At 36.8% G+C, this 21404-nt stretch overlaps 1 protein-coding gene across 1 annotated transcript; it reads left to right on the top strand.

Annotated features, from left to right (window-relative positions):
- LOC110888292 lies at positions 1-16546 on the top strand. The gene is made up of 11 exons (XM_035979886.1): positions 1-76; positions 8906-9097; positions 9229-9384; positions 9482-9724; positions 9830-10268; positions 10373-11313; positions 11397-11711; positions 14014-14733; positions 14887-15530; positions 15645-16121; positions 16181-16546. The coding sequence occupies exons 1-11, from the start codon at positions 1-3 to the stop codon at positions 16544-16546; spliced, it is 4569 nt and encodes a 1522-aa protein (XP_035835779.1).
- Positions 16547-21404: the final 4858 nt, after the last annotated feature.

Below are 21404 nucleotides of genomic sequence, written 5' to 3'. Positions count from 1 at the left end.
ATGATATTTGGTTCTGGTGCGTTCCAGTCAATTTCTTCCGAAGTGAAAGATTCGTCTGATTCCGAATCTGTTAGCAGTATCACTTCCTTTTCTTTCTTTTCTTTCTTTCGCTCATTTGAAGCACCCGCCATTGACTACATATAATTATTTGGATAAATACTAGATGTTGATTATCACAGAACATGTTGATTTATGAAAAACCCCCAATTGAGATCGCAAATATGTAACACTGATGCAATATTCACACATCTCAAAGTGAATTTCAAGTTCTAAAACCTCTACACTAACACAAATCTCACATTATTCATCAACAACACACACATCCAGTACCAAATCAGCTAATAACCTCCGAAATAACATAACATTTTAAACAAATTAGGGCTTAAACACACAGAATCAAATATCGTTAAACCTAATCACACTAACACACGTTAAACAACGCACATTAGAGCTTCAAATCTCTAAAACCATACAAGTTTCTCATAACTTTTCTTCATCCACTTTTTGTCACACCCTCAAAATACCACCTAGGGAGTGTCCCTGATAGGCGTGTGACGTACCAATAACGAGCCACCAATTACATTAAACCCTTACAAGTTATAATTAAAATCCCCATTATTAATAAAAACATCTTCAATAAGTTTAAACGAAAACCAATAAGTTCAGCGGAAGCAAATAAAAGAAAACATAATTAACTGTTTCAGTTTAAATGTGTGGAATCAATAAACCCATCATTCGTATCCAATCAGCACGACCCATGACCACTCCAGCTACTTCAGACAGCAAGTTCCAAATCCGTATAACCTAACAACCTGCGAGCATGCAACAAGTGTATCAGACAACGCTGGTGAGTTCAAGGTTTATGTTTGTTTACCAAGTTGTGTTACCGATCAAGTGAGTAAAACAGTTTGCAAAATGATGTGTTGTTTGTTGTTATGATGTTTGACGTTTCGATGTTGCTCATGTTAGACACCCTAGGGAATGTGCCCATATGTATCCGGGGAGTGGGTACCCCTTAACGACCGATTGCTATGTTGCCTTCGTTAGATACCCTAGGGAGAGTGCCCATATGTATCCGAGGAGTGTGCCTCTAACAACCATAGCCATACCCAGATAATTAGTTCACGCCCGTCCTTACGGCCCGGTGTGAGGTTTCCCACCTAATAGCGCTATCAACTAATCACCCCCATTGCCCTCCAGGCAATAACCAAAACCGATTAAGTTATTTACCCAATGTTTCCCTTCCAAATGTTTACCCGTTGTCCCAAACCACCGGGACGCATGCTTGAGAAAATGCAATGAACTCACCTTTGATGTGCTCGGTAAGATTATCTACTTAATTACCAGTTGATCAATCGCGTCCTATCATGGTTACCAACAATGATCAGTTCTATGCACATAAATCACCCATTCTACATTCACATTGCACAGGTAACGTACAAGTATCGCACATAACATCATGCTAATTGTAACAAAGAATCGTATTATATAGATATATGGACCCTAGCAGTCATTGTAATAATTGATTTTTGGCCTACTATGATAGTATGCATTCTAGTAGGTTGCATGTGGTAAACATTATTCCTTAACACGTAGTACACATTTAGGGGTCACATACACATTCGTATCACAAGTCCACACATCACATAACAACCCAACAGTCCAGTCCATTCGGTTTATTCACGCAAATGTGTAACCCAATTAACTTCTTATTCATGGCCCACGAACTAATGGGTGTGGTTTCCCCGTGACTGCCCGGCCCAATTTCCTTATACAGCCCAAAGGAAACGGTGTAACTTAACTCAGTTTGGAAGCCCACTATCTACAATGTAACCCGATATAAATTGCAGCCCATTGAGGGCATGTGGCTCTTTTATTAAGCAGGCTTGTAAGTGAAGCCCAGCTCTTTGATTTCATTTGTTTCGGACACACACAAACCTCCTTTCCAAACCCCCTCCCCAAGTCCCAACTACATTTAACAATCTATAATATGCACCCTGGGTTGCACGGCCCAACCGATACTGGTCCAACTAACTTAACTAAACACCGCACCCCGCCCGACCAGACCCAGGTCAGTTCTATGTGTGTTCGTGTAACTGGGCTCAGTTTGCAGCCCATATTCGGTTTATGATACCCAGCCCACTTAATGTATTCCATTTAAAAGTTGCAGCCCACTCAATAATCATCAGGCCTAAGGAACTGTATCATAACTAAATTTATGTATGGTGGCTACTAAACCTCGACTAATTAATGATGTTACCATCGAGCCCAGTGTATTTCAATGTAACGTATGATCTCATCAACAACTAATTAATGTGTAAATCTAATAAATATGCAATTACTAACCACTAGTTTGGTCAAATGGAATGATGCCTCGGGGGAAAAGTCTACTGCCGCCAATTTCTAACCTATTTGATTGGACCAAAAGTTAGTGGGGTTGTTGTTTTAAATTTTGATAATTGAATCAACTAATATTAACTTCACAGGACCGACAAAAGCTGTTGCTATATTACATGGGATTGGACCGAAAAATACAAGGACTCACTCAATTAATTTCCAGTTCACTAAACAAATCATTGGTAACCTTTAGCATGGATCTGTTGATTCATCACCACCTACCTAGTCAAGTTATAAATATTAATTCATGAATTTACACCAAACTATTTCATTAACCCACTACCTCATCTCCAATCGCATGCAAGGCTACACGTATAAATCTGATACGTTATGGTTTATAAAAGAATTCCCTAAATGCTTTTTGACAAGATCGACAACAAGAACCTTAAACAACAGTTTATTATGATAAACAACAACACCAATAATCACAACATACACATAAAGAAGGAACCGAGATGTTAATACTAACCAAACGATGAGTAGAATCAAGCACACAAGATGATCCTTAGGAGAAAGATTTCGCCAAAGTGGGGGGGGGGGGGAAGAGCTGCTGGAGTCGTGCGATCAAGGGGTGTAGGGTTCCTTTCTTGTGATTGAAGCTTTATCTAATTGCAAGCCATGATACGCATTCAAATAGTTGAGTTGTTTAGGTCGGTTCTGTTACAACCGAGATGGGCTCAAGCCCATCCACTTTGGGATGCCGCACAACAGGAAGGGATAGAACACGGGTCATTTTGAACTAAGTGGGCTTCTAATCATGTCGGGTCAAATTCAGTATTAACTTGCACCATGTGACTATTGGACCGAGGTCAAATTAAAACAAGTGGGCCGAGATTACGTAACAAGTTATCGTACCAATCAATTTAACAAAGTTATACGGATAGAACGTTTTAACATATTAGACAAAGGTACGGGAATTAAAGGTCAAAAGATGGGACGTTATCGACCTCGAAAGTTCGGGTTGTCACATCATCCCCAACTTGAAAGAAATTTCGTCCCGAAATTTAGCAAACAGTCACTGAGGAAGCTGGTTTTGTTAAGCGTTTTCGCGGGGTGTCACATCATCCCCTACTTGAAAGAATTTTCGTCCCGAAAATTGATCTAAAACAATGGCTTGAAGTGAGTTCCGACGAACTCGATCTATAGATACTTTACAACGCCTGGGGGGGCTAATCTTGTGATCGGTGGAAATCATGGTATGGTTGTTAGCGTTTTGTTATATCGGTTGCCAATCAAAGAAACAGGGAATTAATGAGGTTCGTACAAAGAATCGAGCGAAACAGGGGTCCATTAAACATCCGAAGGATTTGGGCCAGCAAATTTGTTGTCTAGAAATAATTTCCAGTAGTGGTGTATGGCGGCATGGCACAACAGGGAAGTTCGTTACATTGCGGTCGTTCGAGTGTATCATTTGTCCAATACAGAGTTTGGTGGGTAAAGATTAGTGTTGCAAAACGACAAACGCGTGTAACTGTGACTGCTTCACTTCTAGTGGCGATGACAAGTGAAAGTGATAAGGTTCGTCTACAGGGATGCGTGGGTATAGTTCGCCTAATCCCGTGTTCGTTCGGAAGTTCCATCTAGCGATGCCATCACATGGTTAGCTCTCTGTGATAGTATCCAGCGAACCCAAGGGATTGCTGTATCCCAGAAGGAAATCAGGATTAGCATAAGGTCTATTCTGAAATTCCACCTAACGATGTGGAAGTAAACCAGGTGACTCTTCAGAAAACACGTCAGGAAATTCACGAATAACTGGAAGATGCTCGATCTTCCTTTCTTAAAGTAGCGAATTGGTGACAAGAGTTAGTATAGTAGGGTAGCCCTTCCGTAGACACTTCTGGGCTTTCACGACTGAGACGATGCCAACAATAGCACCACTACGATGATCTTGAATTGATAAGGATTCCCCACTGGGGAGAGGGATACGCATGATTTTTCTCTTTACAGAGAATTTTCGCTCAACGACTACGTCAAAACTTACAAAAATATCGGGAAGTGGGTCAATGTCGAACACTTGACCCATGAGATCAAGCTTACCAACAAAAAGAACATGAAAAGATCGATATACTATCAGCTAATTTTACTACATGCTTATTTTACTAGAGGGGCGGGAGTCAGTCCTAACTGACGACTGAACCCTAAGGCACATAACTCCAATCGAAACAAGAGTCAAACAAAACAGAAGCTACACGAGTGTTGATCAAGTTGGTCAGCTCAGCTTGGGTCATCGCGATGTGACCACGTCCATGTCCTCGTCCACTCATGATTCTATGGGATGAGAGGGAAAAGGTTACGAGTTGAAATGAGGTACAGGTCAAGTATCACGTTGAAATCTACAATCTACCAAGTTTACACACAACAGGGCAGAACCCTTCCCACGCTCGTTAAGCCTCACTGGGACTTGCATGCACCTCGCGTTATTATTATGTGTGCACCCATAATAATAAGGCGATTTGCATGCTTACCTCAGCGCCTCTTAACTTGCGCTAAAAGTTTCCCCACATTCAAATAGCAAGCGAAAGGTTTTACAGGATCAAGAATCACAATAGTCGAAGGGTAGTGTCACACTAATAGATCACATAACGGGGGTCGATAACATAAGGGCTCATACTGTTGTGCCAAGTGTGCAGTCACGTGTAATGTTACACATAAGTGTACGCTAGATATACTATGCAATAGTAAATGAGAAACGAACCTTGCAGTCTGGAGCTGAGTGTCATGGTCGATTTCGGTCCTGTTCGGTTATAGTCTAGTTTTATGAAAACGTTTTAAAACCAAGTTCACTATAACCAATGGCTCTGATACCAAACTGTCACACCCTCAAAATACCACCTAGGGAGTGTCCCTGATAGGCGTGTGACGTACCAATAACGAGCCACCAATTACATTAAACCCTTACAAGTTATAATTAAAATCCCCATTATTAATAAAAACATCTTCAATAAGTTTAAACGAAAACCAATAAGTTCAGCGGAAGCAAATAAAAGAAAACATAATTAACTGTTTCAGTTTAAATGTGTGGAATCAATAAACCCATCATTCGTATCCAATCAGCACGACCCATGACCACTCCAGCTACTTCAGACAGCAAGTTCCAAATCCGTATAACCTAACAACCTGCGAGCATGCAACAAGTGTATCAGACAACGCTGGTGAGTTCAAGGTTTGTGTTTGTTTACCAAGTTGTGTTACCGATCAAGTGAGTAAAACAGTTTGCAAAATGATGTGTTGTTTGTTGTTATGATGTTTGACGTTTCGATGTTGCTCATGTTAGACACCCTAGGGAATGTGCCCATATGTATCCGGGGAGTGGGTACCCCTTAACGACCGATTGCTATGTTGCCTTCGTTAGATACCCTAGGGAGAGTGCCCATATGTATCCGAGGAGTGTGCCTCTAACAACCATAGCCATACCCAGATAATTAGTTCACGCCCGTCCTTACGGCCCGGTGTGAGGTTTCCCACCTAATAGCGCTATCAACTAATCACCCCCATTGCCCTCCAGGCAATAACCAAAACCGATTAAGTTATTTACCCAATGTTTCCCTTCCAAATGTTTACCCGTTGTCCCAAACCACCGGGACGCATGCTTGAGAAAATGCAATGAACTCACCTTTGATGTGCTCGGTAAGATTATCTACTTAATTACCAGTTGATCAATCGCGTCCTATCATGGTTACCAACAATGATCAGTTCTATGCACATAAATCACCCATTCTACATTCACATTGCACAGGTAACGTACAAGTATCGCACATAACATCATGCTAATTGTAACAAAGAATCGTATTATATAGATATATGGACCCTAGCAGTCATTGTAATAATTGATTTTTGGCCTACTATGATAGTATGCATTCTAGTAGGTTGCATGTGGTAAACATTATTCCTTAACACGTAGTACACATTTAGGGGTCACATACACATTCGTATCACAAGTCCACACATCACATAACAACCCAACAGTCCAGTCCATTCGGTTTATTCACGCAAATGTGTAACCCAATTAACTTCTTATTCATGGCCCACGAACTAATGGGTGTGGTTTCCCCGTGACTGCCCGGCCCAATTTCCTTATACAGCCCAAAGGAAACGGTGTAACTTAACTCAGTTTGGAAGCCCACTATCTACAATGTAACCCGATATAAATTGCAGCCCATTGAGGGCATGTGGCTCTTTTATTAAGCAGGCTTGTAAGTGAAGCCCAGCTCTTTGATTTCATTTGTTTCGGACACACACAAACCTCCTTTCCAAACCCCCTCCCCAAGTCCCAACTACATTTAACAATCTATAATATGCACCCTGGGTTGCACGGCCCAACCGATACTGGTCCAACTAACTTAACTAAACACCGCACCCCGCCCGACCAGACCCAGGTCAGTTCTATGTGTGTTCGTGTAACGGGGCTCAGTTTGCAGCCCATATTCGGTTTATGATACCCAGCCCACTTAATGTATTCCATTTAAAAGTTGCAGCCCACTCAATAATCATCAGGCCTAAGGAACTGTATCATAACTAAATTTATGTATGGTGGCTACTAAACCTCGACTAATTAATGATGTTACCATCGAGCCCAGTGTATTTCAATGTAACGTATGATCTCATCAACAACTAATTAATGTGTAAATCTAATAAATATGCAATTACTAACCACTAGTTTGGTCAAATGGAATGATGCCTCGGGGGAAAAGTCTACTGCCGCCAATTTCTAACCTATTTGATTGGACCAAAAGTTAGTGGGGTTGTTGTTTTAAATTTTGATAATTGAATCAACTAATATTAACTTCACAGGACCGACAAAAGCTGTTGCTATATTACATGGGATTGGACCGAAAAATACAAGGACTCACTCAATTAATTTCCAGTTCACTAAACAAATCATTGGTAACCTTTAGCATGGATCTGTTGATTCATCACCACCTACCTAGTCAAGTTATAAATATTAATTCATGAATTTACACCAAACTATTTCATTAACCCACTACCTCATCTCCAATCGCATGCAAGGCTACACGTATAAATCTGATACGTTATGGTTTATAAAAGAATTCCCTAAATGCTTTTTGACAAGATCGACAACAAGAACCTTAAACAACAGTTTATTATGATAAACAACAACACCAATAATCACAACATACACATAAAGAAGGAACCGAGATGTTAGTACTAACCAAACGATGAGTAGAATCAAGCACACAAGATGATCCTTAGGAGAAAGATTTCGCCAAAGTGGGGGGGGGAAGAGCTGCTGGAGTCGTGCGATCAAGGGGTGTAGGGTTCCTTTCTTGTGATTGAAGCTTTATCTAATTGCAAGCCATGATACGCATTCAAATAGTTGAGTTGTTTAGGTCGGTTCTGTTACAACCGAGATGGGCTCAAGCCCATCCACTTTGGGATGCCGCACAACAGGAAGGGATAGAACACGGGTCATTTTGAACTAAGTGGGCTTCTAATCATGTCGGGTCAAATTCAGTATTAACTTGCACCATGTGACTATTGGACCGAGGTCAAATTAAAACAAGTGGGCCGAGATTACGTAACAAGTTATCGTACCAATCAATTTAACAAAGTTATACGGATAGAACGTTTTAACATATTAGACAAAGGTACGGGAATTAAAGGTCAAAAGATGGGACGTTATCGACCTCGAAAGTTCGGGTTGTCACACTTTTAATCATAACACATAGTAAAGAAAATTCACACATCTCAAAGTGAAATTCAAGTTCTAAAACCTCTACAATAACACAATTCAGTACAAAATCAGTTAAAACAAAGTAAGTGAAGCAAGTATAACAAATGAAATTGCAGATTGAGTTAGAGCTGAGGACCGAGTAAATCTCTGACTCGATACAAATATACAACTTCATAAGACAGTAAATATTAAAGATCTAGGTTATGTGAGAACATCAGTTGGAATCTTACCTGTTAGTGATTTCTCTTTGTATGCTGATAATGTGAATGCCGAACAGTTGAAGGTGTTTCTATGCGTATGAAGTTAGGGCTAATATATAGAGGGGCAATATAGAATTAGATAAGAATCACTGTATATGTATAGATATCTGATATCGGATATGGCGATTACATTTATAAACAAGATTCTTACTTTATTTGATTTACAAAAATAATCCCTTTGTTTACTTAATTTTTATAAAGTTATATATATATATACACTATAAAATCTGTTTGTTTAATAAATGTAATTACATTCTACATATAAAACCTGTTTTTTTATAATAAAAAATAATAATTATAACAGATTATTTTATAATTAAATGAAACAAGTAATTTATAGTTTAGCGATTCACTAATCAATTGTTACATTTAATTTGTATTATCTCAGATCTTTCCTACCCAGCACCGCTTACCAATATTTCAAACGGTATGACTTTTTGGTATCTTATTATTTTAGGATTTTTTTCTTAGCATACATTTTAACTCATAACATTACTACTTAATGTGAGTTTTTTTAGTATTAGTATTCTTCATTGTATTGGTTGTTTGTCAGTTATACCAATTGTTACCCAAGAAGAGTACAAAAGGAGGCGTAAACTAAGAAAACTATATTTGGATAGTAAATGGTATACTTTTAAACGAGTTGCATCGCAATTCGCAAGTAATTCAACACCAAATACCACTTTGACGTCCACTCTGTACAACACATGCAATGCTACAACTGAGGTGCCGATTACATGTGCAGGTAAACCTAAATAAATGCTTTTAATTGTCATATACGATTTCGTGTTAAACAGTAAACATTAGCTTATTTATTGTTTTTTGTTCATATTATCCCATTTTTTAATACGACACATTATGCAAATGATGTTACAGAGAGACGTAGATTAAGGAAGTTATATTTGAGTAATAAAAGATCTATCACACCAAGCGGATCAAGCTCCAAACAAAACTTATCTTCGTCTGCTGATCCTAAATCCATAGACACCAACACGCACAATGTTACACGTACCCCCTCGGTTTTACCTACAAGTAAATTTTTTCCAATATTCAATCAATTGATGATGTTTAGTACATTTTTTTTATTGCTAACATATAAATCACCTTTGTTTTTATATTATTTTTTTAGGTAATGTTGGTTGTGTTAGAAGTAACTCTGCTCCTCATACAAACATTGTTCGCTTTTCCTTATCTTCAAACCTTACGGCAACGAATAGTATATCACCTATTCTTCAAAAGTCTACTATACCAAGACTATCTCTGGGAAATTGTAAATTAGTACGCAAAGCACGAGTTACCTCTCCTATACCAATGATTGATTTGTCTACAGAAGAAACTATAGTTGAAGATCCATACAAAGGTGTCTCACAAGGTAAGTTGGTATTATTTCTTGGTAAAGTTATTTAACGTTTTTTTTTCAAGATTCCTTAACGATATAACTAACTTATTTTACTGTTACGCCTAACCAACTAAACAGAATATTTGGACCATGGTGACCAGTGTATTACATGTGACGTATGTAATGCAAAGTTATGGGATTCAGAAAAAGGCAGGGGTAAACACGAGGATGGAAAAACGTCCTATTCCTTATGTTGTGGATACAGCAAGGTTGAGCTTCCGGATTATAAAGACACACGACCAAATTATGAAAAACTTTTTCGGTGCGTTGATAAAGAAAGCAAGCACGTTTTGAAGAACATTCGACGTTATAACTCTATGTTTGCTTTTACTTCAATGGGTGGTAAGGTTGATCCGACTGTTAATAGAGGTAATGCCCCCTTTTGCTACCGAATCAGTGGTGAAAACTATCATACCATTGGGAGTCTCTTGCCAGAAAACGGATCAAAACCTAAATTTTGTCAGCTCTACATATACGATACTGAGAACGAACTTTCAAATAGGCAATCCATATTTAGGTAAGTAATAGAAAATATTTTTTTATTATTAATGTTACTTTATATTAAACTCACTTCTCATCTACATAAATTATTTGTTCACAACAACTTATTTATGTACACAGTTCCTCAAAGGATGCATCTTCGTCGTCTGCTGCCGCCCTTGATCGTCAATTGATTGAACATATAAAGGATGTTTTAGACACAGACAATCAGCTGGTTAAAAGTTACAGAATGGTCAGGGATTCTTTTCAAGATAACCCGCAACTATCTCTAAAGTTACGCCTTATTGGAAGAAGGGAGAAAGATGGTAGGACGTATAACCTACCAACGGCTGGTGAGGTCGCTGCTCTTATAGTTGGAGATCTTGACAGCGCAATTGACAGTAGAGATATTGTTGTGGAAACCCAAACAGGTGATCTAAAACGAATAAGTGAATTGCATCCTTCTTATCTTGCTCTTCAATATCCGATTTTGTTCCCTCATGGTGATGATGGTTATAGAGTTGACATCCCTCATAGAGGTGTCGTAGATGTTACCAATAAGAAGCGGCCAAATTGTACTATGAGAGAATTCTTTGCGTATCGTGTTCAAGATAGGATTAATCAATTTTCATTGATTCTTAATTCAAGGAGACTATTTCAACAATTCTTGGTTGATGCATATACGATGATTGAGACTGAGAGACTCAACTATATACGTCAACAGCAAAAGAATCTTAGATCAGATACATATGATAGTCTTCAAAAGTTAAGAAATAACGATCAACAAGATATATCTAAGGCTGGTAAAAGTGTGATGTTGCCGTCTTCATTTACCGGCGGTGCTAGATATATGATGCAAAACTATTTAGATGCCATGTCTCTATGCAAGTGTTTTGGTTATCCCGACTTTTTTATAACCATCACATGCAACCCAAAATGGCCGGAGGTAACAAGGTTTCTTAGAGACACCACACTTAAACCTGAAGATAGACCAGATATTCTGTCAAGATTATTTAAGTTGAAATTGGATGCTATTTGCAAAGACTTAAAGGAACGCCATCTATTGGGAAAAGCTGCCGCATGTTATTTTATCTACATATTTTTTAAATTAAACTATTGGCTATCATTTTTAAACTTATAATATTTTTTTCCTTTTTTTATGTAGTTGTTTACACTATCGAGTTTCAAAAACGTGGATTGCCTCATGCACACTTATGCTTATTCATGGAGAATGAATATAAACTTCCTACAGTGGACCATGTTGATGCATTTATATGTGCTGAGATTCCAAACAGAAATGACGACCCGGAGTTATACACACTTGTGAAAGACTATATGATTCATGGTCCATGTGGTCTTGCTAACCTAAGTTGTCCATGTATGGTTGATAGAAAATGTTCGAAAGGCTTTCCAAAAAAGTTTCAAGATCATATGACATTAGATTCAAATGGATTCCCAGTGTACAGAAGAAGAAACGATGGTGCGACAGTTATAAAGAACCGCATTGAGCTAGACAATAGAAGTGTTGTACCATAGAACAAAAAGCTGTAGAAAAGGTATCAGGCGCACATAAATGTTGAGTGGTGCAATCAAGCTGGGTCTATCAAATATTTGTTTAAATACATCAACAAAGGACCTGATAGAGCAACTGTTGTTGTTGTGCAAGGGGTGTTGGTTCAGTTCTGTTTATGCATGAATCCATGCGTAAGCCCTTAACTTTATGGGTCATGGTATTGTACATTATAATATATTCACATATACCACTTAACCTTATAATTTATAATTTTAAATGAAGACATGCGCCTTAGGAGTTCTTGTGATTATTCCACAATTATAGATTAGTCTTAGGAAAAACTGAATCTGGAATAACTTTAGTGATAGCAATTATGTTAGAGAGTTCTTGATTATCATAAGAGACATCATGTTCGATTTACCCTAATCATCATGCTCTACTTTTCTTCTGTAGTGCCTTATCAGAAGAGAGCAATAGGGTTACCGTGTCTTAAGAGATAATCAAGGATTTAATTTAAGAGCTAATTCTTATAGAAACTTTAAATAAAGCAAAATATTTTAGGCTTAGGAATTAGAGTGGATGAGATATAGATTTATAGAAGAAAATTATAGTGAGTAAAAAATATGGGTACTAAGAATAAGGCAGACAAAATGATCACAAAATTAATTGAGGATCATTAATATAAGGATCATTATGTGAAGAGGTTGTGATATGTCTATTACTAACATCAAAATAATAGACTACTTAAAGTTCTACTTAAACGAAGACAAAACAGCTTTGGCCAGAAGTGTAATCATTTAAGCATATGTGCAAAGTGGTTGTAACAAATCAGCTTTGGCCAGAAATTGAGACAAACACTTTAGTTATGCACTTGTTGAGTATGCCATCTATGAATGAATTAAATCAGCTTTGGCCAGAAATTAAGACATTCATGCTTATGATGCACACACAACATAGCTTTCGTAATACTTGGATGATAAGTAGATGCATCAAGTCAGCTTTGGCCAGAAATGATGCATCAGAAGCTCATTCAAGTAAAGCCATTTTGGTTTTGTAAAACATTATTTGATCCTCATTAATTAACTAAATAATTACAAAAACCAATCATTTAATAGCAAACCACCCGTTAGCGCGGATCGAACTACGGTCTCGACTAATCACGTTATGGTTGCGAGTCGCAACTACGGTCTCGACTAATCACGTTATGGTTGCGAGTCGCAACTACGGTCTCGACTAATGACGTTATGGTTGCGAGTAGCAACCTCATGGTTGCGAGTAGCAGCCTCATGGTCTCGAGTGGCAACCTCGCTAACAGCTGTTAATTGTGATATCATAACCGAAAATTCGAAATCTAAGGGATTAAGAGATATTCTTTCCTGTTTTAAGCTGATCTAATTTTGTCAACAGATTTCGGAATTGCAATCTCTTTATCTTTTTAACAGTTTTTCTAAAAAATTTAGAGGACAAAAATAGATCAAAACCAGGAAAAACACTTAATAATCCAAATCATATTCCAAATCATAACAGAATACTTCGAATTTTCTCAAGAACATGATGAACCCTAAAACATAAAACATAAATTCTGGAACCCGAAACCTGAATTTTAATAGTTTTTTCTAAACAGATTTCGGCTAAACATAAACAAGTTAATTCCGAATGAGCATATCATTAATCTTTTTCCGAAAATCATGATTTCGAGTCGATCTTCATGACTCGAAACCGGCTGTGACGGTTTTGAAATTATAAAAAAAAATAATCCGTTTTCCAAGTTTCAATCCCAGAATTATGGATACGAAAACAGAACTGACTAATCAACATATGCTCTGATACCACATGTTGGTTCAGTTCTGTTTATGCATGAAGAAAACAATATAAATCATACCTGTCACAGCAGATAGTGCAGAGGAGAATCCAGTAATGGAGTTCGACATGCCTGTCATCTTGATCTGGTTCCTCCTTAGGGTGCTGACTGATGATGGGGACTTAGAGAACCGAAAAGGGGTATCGGTTATGGAGAGGAGGTTTCGTGATGATGTTATGGCTAATGGGGTGTGTGAATTGTATATCTGAGTAACCCCTAAACCTCCACATAACTCTCCTTATATAAGCACCCAGGAGGAAACCTAATTAGTTACTAAGGGTAATATGGTCCATCAACAATTACCAACTAATTAAATAATAGGTTCTAATATATTTTGATCTCTATAATGTAAATGATTATGATGGCTATAGATTAAATATTAATACGTAATATATTTAATCTTACAAGGGGATAACCAAAACGAAGAACCATCAAAAGATGAGATAAAAGAGTATTATGATTGTAGGTACATCTCAGCTTGTGAGGCATCTTGGAGGATATTCTCTAATGAAGTACACTATAGGTATCCTTCTGTTACAATGTTACCTTTCCATCTTCCAGGACAACAAAATGTCGTTTTTGGTCCTGACGAAGATATAAATTCCGTCCTTAACAAACCATCTGTGAAAGCGTCAATGTTTTTGTCTTGGATGGAACGTAACAAAGACCCGAATGACACAGTGGCCCGTACCCTTACTTATGTTCAGTTTCCAATTTTTTATGTATGGAAGATTGAAAATCGTTGCTGGGAACCTAGACAAAAGGGAAAAGCGATTGGCAGAATTCACTCTGTATCCCCTTCTTTTGGTGAAGCATATTTTTTAAGGATTCTTCTTAACAAAGTCAAAGGGCCAAAATCGTTTGCGGACATTAGAACCGTTAATGGTCATGTACACGATACCTTTAGAGATGCGTGTTACGCACTTGGTCTTTTGGACGATGACACAGAGTACATTGAAGCAATCAAGGAAGCAAATGAAACAGCAACATGTTCATATATTCATGTTTTGTTTGCAATGATGTTGTTATCAAATACTCTGTCTAGACCTGAGGTGGTATGGGAAAGCACGTGGAAATATATGACGGATGACTTTATTTACAGATTAAGAAAATTTCATCAATCAGAAGGTAACTTTTTTTTAATTATATTTTCTCACAATTTGGTTATGTTACTGTTACTATAAAGTCATTAGTTATGATACAATAGTTGTTTATTCTGTTTTTATAATTTAATTAATGTTTGTAATTAATTATATTAACTTGATTTCACATTTTTTACAGCTTTGTTAGTTCCTGAGGACCACCTTAAAAACTATGCTCTGGGCGAAATAGAAAAATTTTTACTTCGGAATAACTCATCTCTACGAAGGTTTTTAACAATGCCATATCCTGATGAAGCGTCTTCAGCTGATTCACAAAATCGCCTAATATATGAGGAGCGTTGTTACACCCAATTAGATCGTGGAAACGAGTACGAAAGGCAAATGAGTATGCTAAACGATGAACAACTGTCTGTTTTTGAAGAAATACTGAAAGCCGTTGACGGTGACGCAGGTGGTGTATTCTTTGTCTATGGATATGGTGGAACCGGTAAAACATTCTTATGGAAGACATTGTCTGCGACAATTAGATCTAAGGGTCAAATTGTATTAAATGTCGCATCAAGTGGAATTGCATCGTTGCTACTGACTGGGGGCAGGACTGCACACTCCCGGTTTCATATTCCTTTAAATCTTACTGAGGATTCAGTTTGTCATATAAAACCAGACAGTGACACAGCTAGATTACTATGTGAAACCAAGTTAATTATATGGGATGAAGCCCCAATGGTTCATAAACACACATTCGAAGCTTTGGATAGAACGATGAATGACATATTCAATATGGACACTTCCATAGGTTCTGAAATTTCATTTGGAGGTAAGGTTATTGTTTTTGGTGGTGATTTTAGACAAATTCTTCCTGTTGTCCCCAATGGTGGAAGACAAGAGATAGTGAATGCCTCGCTTTGTTCGTGATATTTGTGGAGTAAATGCAAGTTGCTAAGGCTAACAAAAAACTTGAGATTAACCATTGGACGCTCTACATCTGAGATTGAAGATATCAACAATTTTGCCAAGTGGCTTTTGGATTTGGGTGAGGGAAATGTTGGTTGTCCTAATGACGGGGAAGCATCAATTCAAATACCACCGGATCTTCTAATTAACGACACCTCTGATCCGATTTCATCTTTAATTGATTTCGTGTACCCTTCAATTTTAGATAACTACAACAATCATAACTACTTTAGCGAGAGGGCTATACTTGCGCCTAAGAACGAGGTTGTGCATGAGATAAATGACAGGTTGTTAGCGTTATTCCCAGGCGAAGAAAGAGAGTATCTAAGCTCCGATAGTCTTTGTCAGACTGAGAATCCTAATTCAACACAACTAAAACTATACTCACCAGATGTGTTGAATGGTCTTAAAGTATCAGGTTTGCCTAATCACAGGTTAGTACTCAAAGTTGGTGTGCCAGTAATGCTATTACGTAACATTGACCAACAAAATGGTTATGCAACGGTACGAGGTTACAGATAAAAAGATTATACAACCGTGTCATAGAAGCAGAAATCATATCTGGAGGAAATATTGGCACTCGCACCTACATACCGAGACTTAATTTGATACCTTCAGACAAAAAGATTCCTTTTGCGTTTCAAAGGAGGCAATTTCCGATAGCTGTGTGTTTTGCAATGACTATCAACAAAAGTCAATGGCAGTCGCTATCAAGGATTGGTCTGTACGTGAGACAACCTGTTTTTACGCATGGTCAGTTGTATGTGGCTTTATCAACGGTAAAATCCAGAGACGGAGTCAAATTGCTTATATTAGACAAGGACGGCAAACCTACCGATAAAACATCAAATGTTGTTTGTAAGGAAGTGTTTAACAAATTGTGAACTTTGTCTTCTTTGTTTGTTTTCAATTACGTGTAATGTTGATAAACATGTTCATAGTTCAACGTTTATTTAATTAAGATGTTTACTTAGATGGAGTTGAATAATATTAATTATTGTTGGTCCACCCGTGTAACACACGGGTACTTAGACTAGTTTTCTATATAGGTATTGATTAATTGGTATTAATTAATTGGTGTTAATCAATTAATTAGTTCAATATAGATATAAACGATGATATTTAATTGTCAACCTTTCCCTATGAAATAAGTTTTACCTATGGAAGTTTTTTGAAATTCCATTTACATTTTCAGCTGGCAATTATAACTTCCATAATAAAATTGCAATATTTTTTGGATTTGAATTCGAATTGTTATGAGAGTTACTAAATTATGTCCGATATTTTTGGTAACTGGCCTCTCTTCTTATTATGCTGATTGACCGTTCTTAATGATAATACATTACATTTATATGATTTCAGTTACATTTTAATTTGAATTTTGTTTCAATTTGGAATCTGTAACAAATATTACGTGCAATAATATAATCAGAAGTTTGTTTGAATTTTTATTTGGAATTTGAAAAGAGCAATACCACAGGTCTAATTTGTGTTCGACCTCTGTTCTATTTTGTCTTGCAACTGGTTCAGGTACTTCTTTCAGAGTGAAGATTTCTATTTTTTATAATTTCTTTCATAACTGTAAGCATGATTATGTTTGTTATGTAGTTGTACAACAAAACTGAAAATGATTATGGTTAAATGTAGAAGGTGGATTATATATGGTAATTGTTGACCAACTACTACTATATATTTCAGTTAACTTATATTACATGTTAGAGTCATATGAAGTAGTAATTTCTTATTTTTTCTGAATATGAGTCACATGAAGAAGTAATTTTTTATTTGTTATGAACATAGGACTCATATGACGTCGTCTTATGAGTGGAAATTTGTTATGTGAAAGAGCATTTTCGTCAATTCAGTTTGTGGCTTTTTTACTATGCACGGGTTACGACCATTGATGAAGTTTAAACAACAAACTGATTCACTGCAATGAATGAGATATTTAACAAGGGCGAACTATTGGGTTGAATGAAAATCGATTAAATACCAGGAAGACAAGGTTCTATGAGCTGATGAAACTATATACAAAGGTAATTCTCAATGATATAATCTTTTTATTTTTTTTATGTGATGGTCATGTCACTTGGTAGCGAATTCTCTAGATATAGAGAAAGTGGTAGGGGTTGGTGTGGACCTTATACATAATAATCAATTAGGTTTGGTCCGCTGGAAAGCGAGGGGACACCGATTGTTAAGTCAAGTTTCTATTATTATATAGGTTATATGAGTGTCTCTTTGGTATAATCGATTCATACTAGATAGATTTATCATCGGTGGTGTTCTGATGTGATTTCTTTATTTAAATATTCTTCAATTTTAATAATTTTAAGATTGGTAATTTGCTATTTATCATTTATTTTAAGCCCGAGATATTTTTAGTTTACAATCTTTGAGTAAGAAATATATTTATTTGTTTAATATTCAGTTGTTCGTCTTAATTTTACATCTTAACAGTTTCCGGGATGCTACAAAGTAGACAACTTCAGTCACTTCGGTGGTTTTTTAGTGTATTAGAAATTCAAGGTAATATTCAAAGTTTTTTGCTGCCTTTTGTATTGTCCATGTTTAATAATGGTGTTAAAATATCTTTTAAGAATTTGCTATATATATGGATTTTTATAATTTTATAATAGTTGTTTCTGCATATGCTATGCTAAAAAAAATTAGTTACAATGGGTGTGTAATCAGGTCAAAAAGATACTCAAAGTTGGTTTATCGCTATGAGGGAAGATGCTCAAAGTTGGTGTATCACTATGAAGGATTTGGTGTATATGATAGGTAAAAGATCATTTTTATGGTCTGATACAACATAAGCAAGTGCAATTTTCACAATAATATTATTTAAGCATTTGTTTTTTTCTTGATTCAAATGCAGGCTTCTCATACTCTAAAGTGCTCACTGTGTTCTAAATGTTTGTGTAAGATGAAGAATTACTTATTAGAATTCACTTTAGTGTATCACTTACCAGGCTTCTCATACTCCAAAGTGCTCACTATGTTCTAAATATTTGTGTAAGATGAAGAATTACTTATTAGCATTCACTTTAGTGTATCACTTACTCATGCTTATATTTATGCATGTACTTATTAAGGATTAGTGGATTGTAATATTTCAATAGATAATGGCTAAAAATTTTTCGTTTTTAGTAACGAGGTCATTTTTTAGTAACTAGGCTAGATGGCCATTTAGTAAACGGTTCAAAATTTTTGTTTTTTAGTAAACGTGTCAAACATGTCATTTTTTCGTGTAACTGTTAATTATCAGGTTCGTGTCCGTGTTTGGAAAATCTGAGACAAGAAGATTTTCTTTCGTGTTCGTGTTTACCTGTTTCGGGTTCAGGTCTTATCGTATTCGGGTCTTAACAAGCCCGGTTGACACGATATGCCAGCCCTACATATCTTCTTGGATAGATGTTATAGTAAAGAATGAGGGAATCAGTGCCTGCTATGAGGTTTCCTCTCATCATGGTTCCTTAGTTATGAAATGGTCAACGTGCATGTTTGATTGTGTGCATTCTCTATGTTGATCTAATAATTGTCAAAGATCTAATGATTACATTGTAGTTTTATTGGTTATGAAACTCCAGCAAGTAGAAGTTTTAGAAGTATTAGAGTGATAGGCTTTCAATTGGTCTAAAACGAATTCGAGGTTATTGGTTACTAAACTCCAGCAAGAAGAAGTATTAGAGTAATGGGCTTTCAATTTATATTTCAAACCACAAAAATGTATTTCTTTCATCTACTTATCTTTTCGGTTTTGTTACATCTATAGTACGATGTTTCGTTTTATTTTAATCTTTAACTTCAGATTTCCATAATAATTTCACGCGTACAGTTTCTTTATGATCAATAACGTAATTTTTTTCTTTCTAAAAGTAACAAACATATCATTTTTCAACACCGCGAAATTCCCGGGTATTATCACTAGTTAACCGAATATATTTAATGGAAACAGCCTAAGTTGTATTGATGATTTGTTTCGTAACTTTTGCTTCAGTTATTTGTAACAGCAAAATTGTAAAAATTCCAACTCACACCCATAAAAGGGGTTACAGTATACTAACAGACCGCTAAGTATTGGGTACGTACTATGTAATTTTAGATGACTAAATGTACACGTAGTTCAAACAATAAGATAAAACAACCAAAAATAATACAGAACTAGAATTGAGTCCCCGCGTTGCGAGGCGGAGAGTAAAACCGTATCACCAGAGGTCGGGGGTGTAAAACCGTAACACCAGAGGTTAGGGACGTAAAAAGATACTAAGTAGCAACCCAATAACGACCGAAACCAAGAAAATATGTAAAACAAAATCAGGAATTTATAACTTCAAGTGACTCACATGACGTAAATAGAGATAAACTCAAACTTATACCAACTGGGCGGGGGTATATTAAAAGAATACATCTTGATTCTACCACTGCCAACTTGTTGGGATCTGAGTGTGTATTTGTGTGCGTTATCAATGAAACGTGTATTTGATCATATTTAATTATTAAAAGAATTAATGAATGCAACAGAAATTAACACACAAACACAAATATGGAAAGTTGTCATACTGTATTTCAAATATAATCAAACGATTACAATTACAAGCATGAATCTCACCCCCCCCCCCCCAGTCTGATCACTAACTTTCTGTTCGTACAAAAGGAATATTGTAAAGCGATAAAGAGATCTTAACAGAGAAGATCTACTTATAGTAAGTACAAACATTTGTTAGATAATCCGGGCTGACGTCACCTTGATAGTCATATCTAACATTCCTAACAGAAAAAAAGTGAATAAATAAAAGAAACAAAGAAATCGCCCACTGGAATATAGGAAATAAACCCAAACACGATCACCTCCTTCATGTATGCCAATCTCTACGTGCATGGCTTATGATCGTATCAACTCCCGCGCCTTTGTAAACGTCCTTATCCTCAAGGACAACATGATTTCTCCACGGTGGTCTTCACTCGCGTCTTTCGATGGCGTTCGGTTCTATGTTGTTCAATGGCGAGACTCGGGTTTTGAGGGTGTCATGTTTGGTAGGTGTACGTGTGGTTTTGGGGGATGGTTTAGGGTGTCGATGGGTGCCATTTGAGGTTGGTTTTGGTTTTGGTTTTGATTTACCGGTTGGTTTCGGTGACATTTATGGTGTGGTCGGGATGGTAGAATAGGTTTGTTTGGGTGCGGTTTTAGGGGCAATTTTATGGTGATGATGGGTGTGTTTTTTTTTATGCGGATGATTGTATTTGGTGTAGGAAGGGTTTTGTAGAAAAAAATTTAGGTGGCAGAGAAACGGCTTGGGTGGCGGACAAGCAGCAAGTGGTGGAGGTAGACCGAGACTAGCGCAGAACTCGACGCGACGTTGGTTTTTCTCGATAGTGGCCCACAATTTCGTTGAGCAACAATGTAATGTTTGAGGTCATGATAGAGGTGAATTCGGGAATGAAAGCACAAATGTTAGAGACCAAATTAGATGAGAAAAAAGAGACAATTCAATACTGATGTTCTGATTTATTCCATGCTTAACTCAAAATAAAGACAATGGCTAGTAATATAGACTTACAAATAAGTTAACTACCCACTAAACATGATGTAGTAATGACCCACTACTTACTAGATGATGACCCACTTGTAATTAACTAATTAGTAATACAATGAATAAACAAAAGAAACAAAGAAATGACACATCGTAATATAGGAAAAAACCCAAACACGATCACCTCCTTCATGCTTGCCAATCT

Source organism: Helianthus annuus, chromosome 11 (assembly GCF_002127325.2).
Source record: "Helianthus annuus cultivar XRQ/B chromosome 11, HanXRQr2.0-SUNRISE, whole genome shotgun sequence".
In the NCBI taxonomy this organism is placed as follows: domain Eukaryota; kingdom Viridiplantae; phylum Streptophyta; class Magnoliopsida; order Asterales; family Asteraceae; genus Helianthus; species Helianthus annuus.
The sequence above is the reverse complement of the archived record's forward strand: the minus strand, read 5'-3'. Positions and strand labels throughout refer to the sequence as shown.

What these genes read in the sequence shown, in the direction of transcription:
- LOC110888292 (XM_035979886.1), top strand. Translation starts at nt 1, where the DNA reads ATGATATTTGGTTCTGGTGCGTTCCAGTCAATTTCTTCCGAAGTGAAA. An exon ending in AAATTTCATTTGGAGGTAAG is followed by an intron (nt 15,531 to 15,644) that starts GTTATTGTTTTT and finishes AGTAAATGCAAG; the next exon opens with TTGCTAAGGCTAACAAAAAA. An exon ending in TACTCAAAGTTGGTGTGCCA is followed by an intron (nt 16,122 to 16,180) that starts GTAATGCTATTA and finishes ACGAGGTTACAG; the next exon opens with ATAAAAAGATTATACAACCG.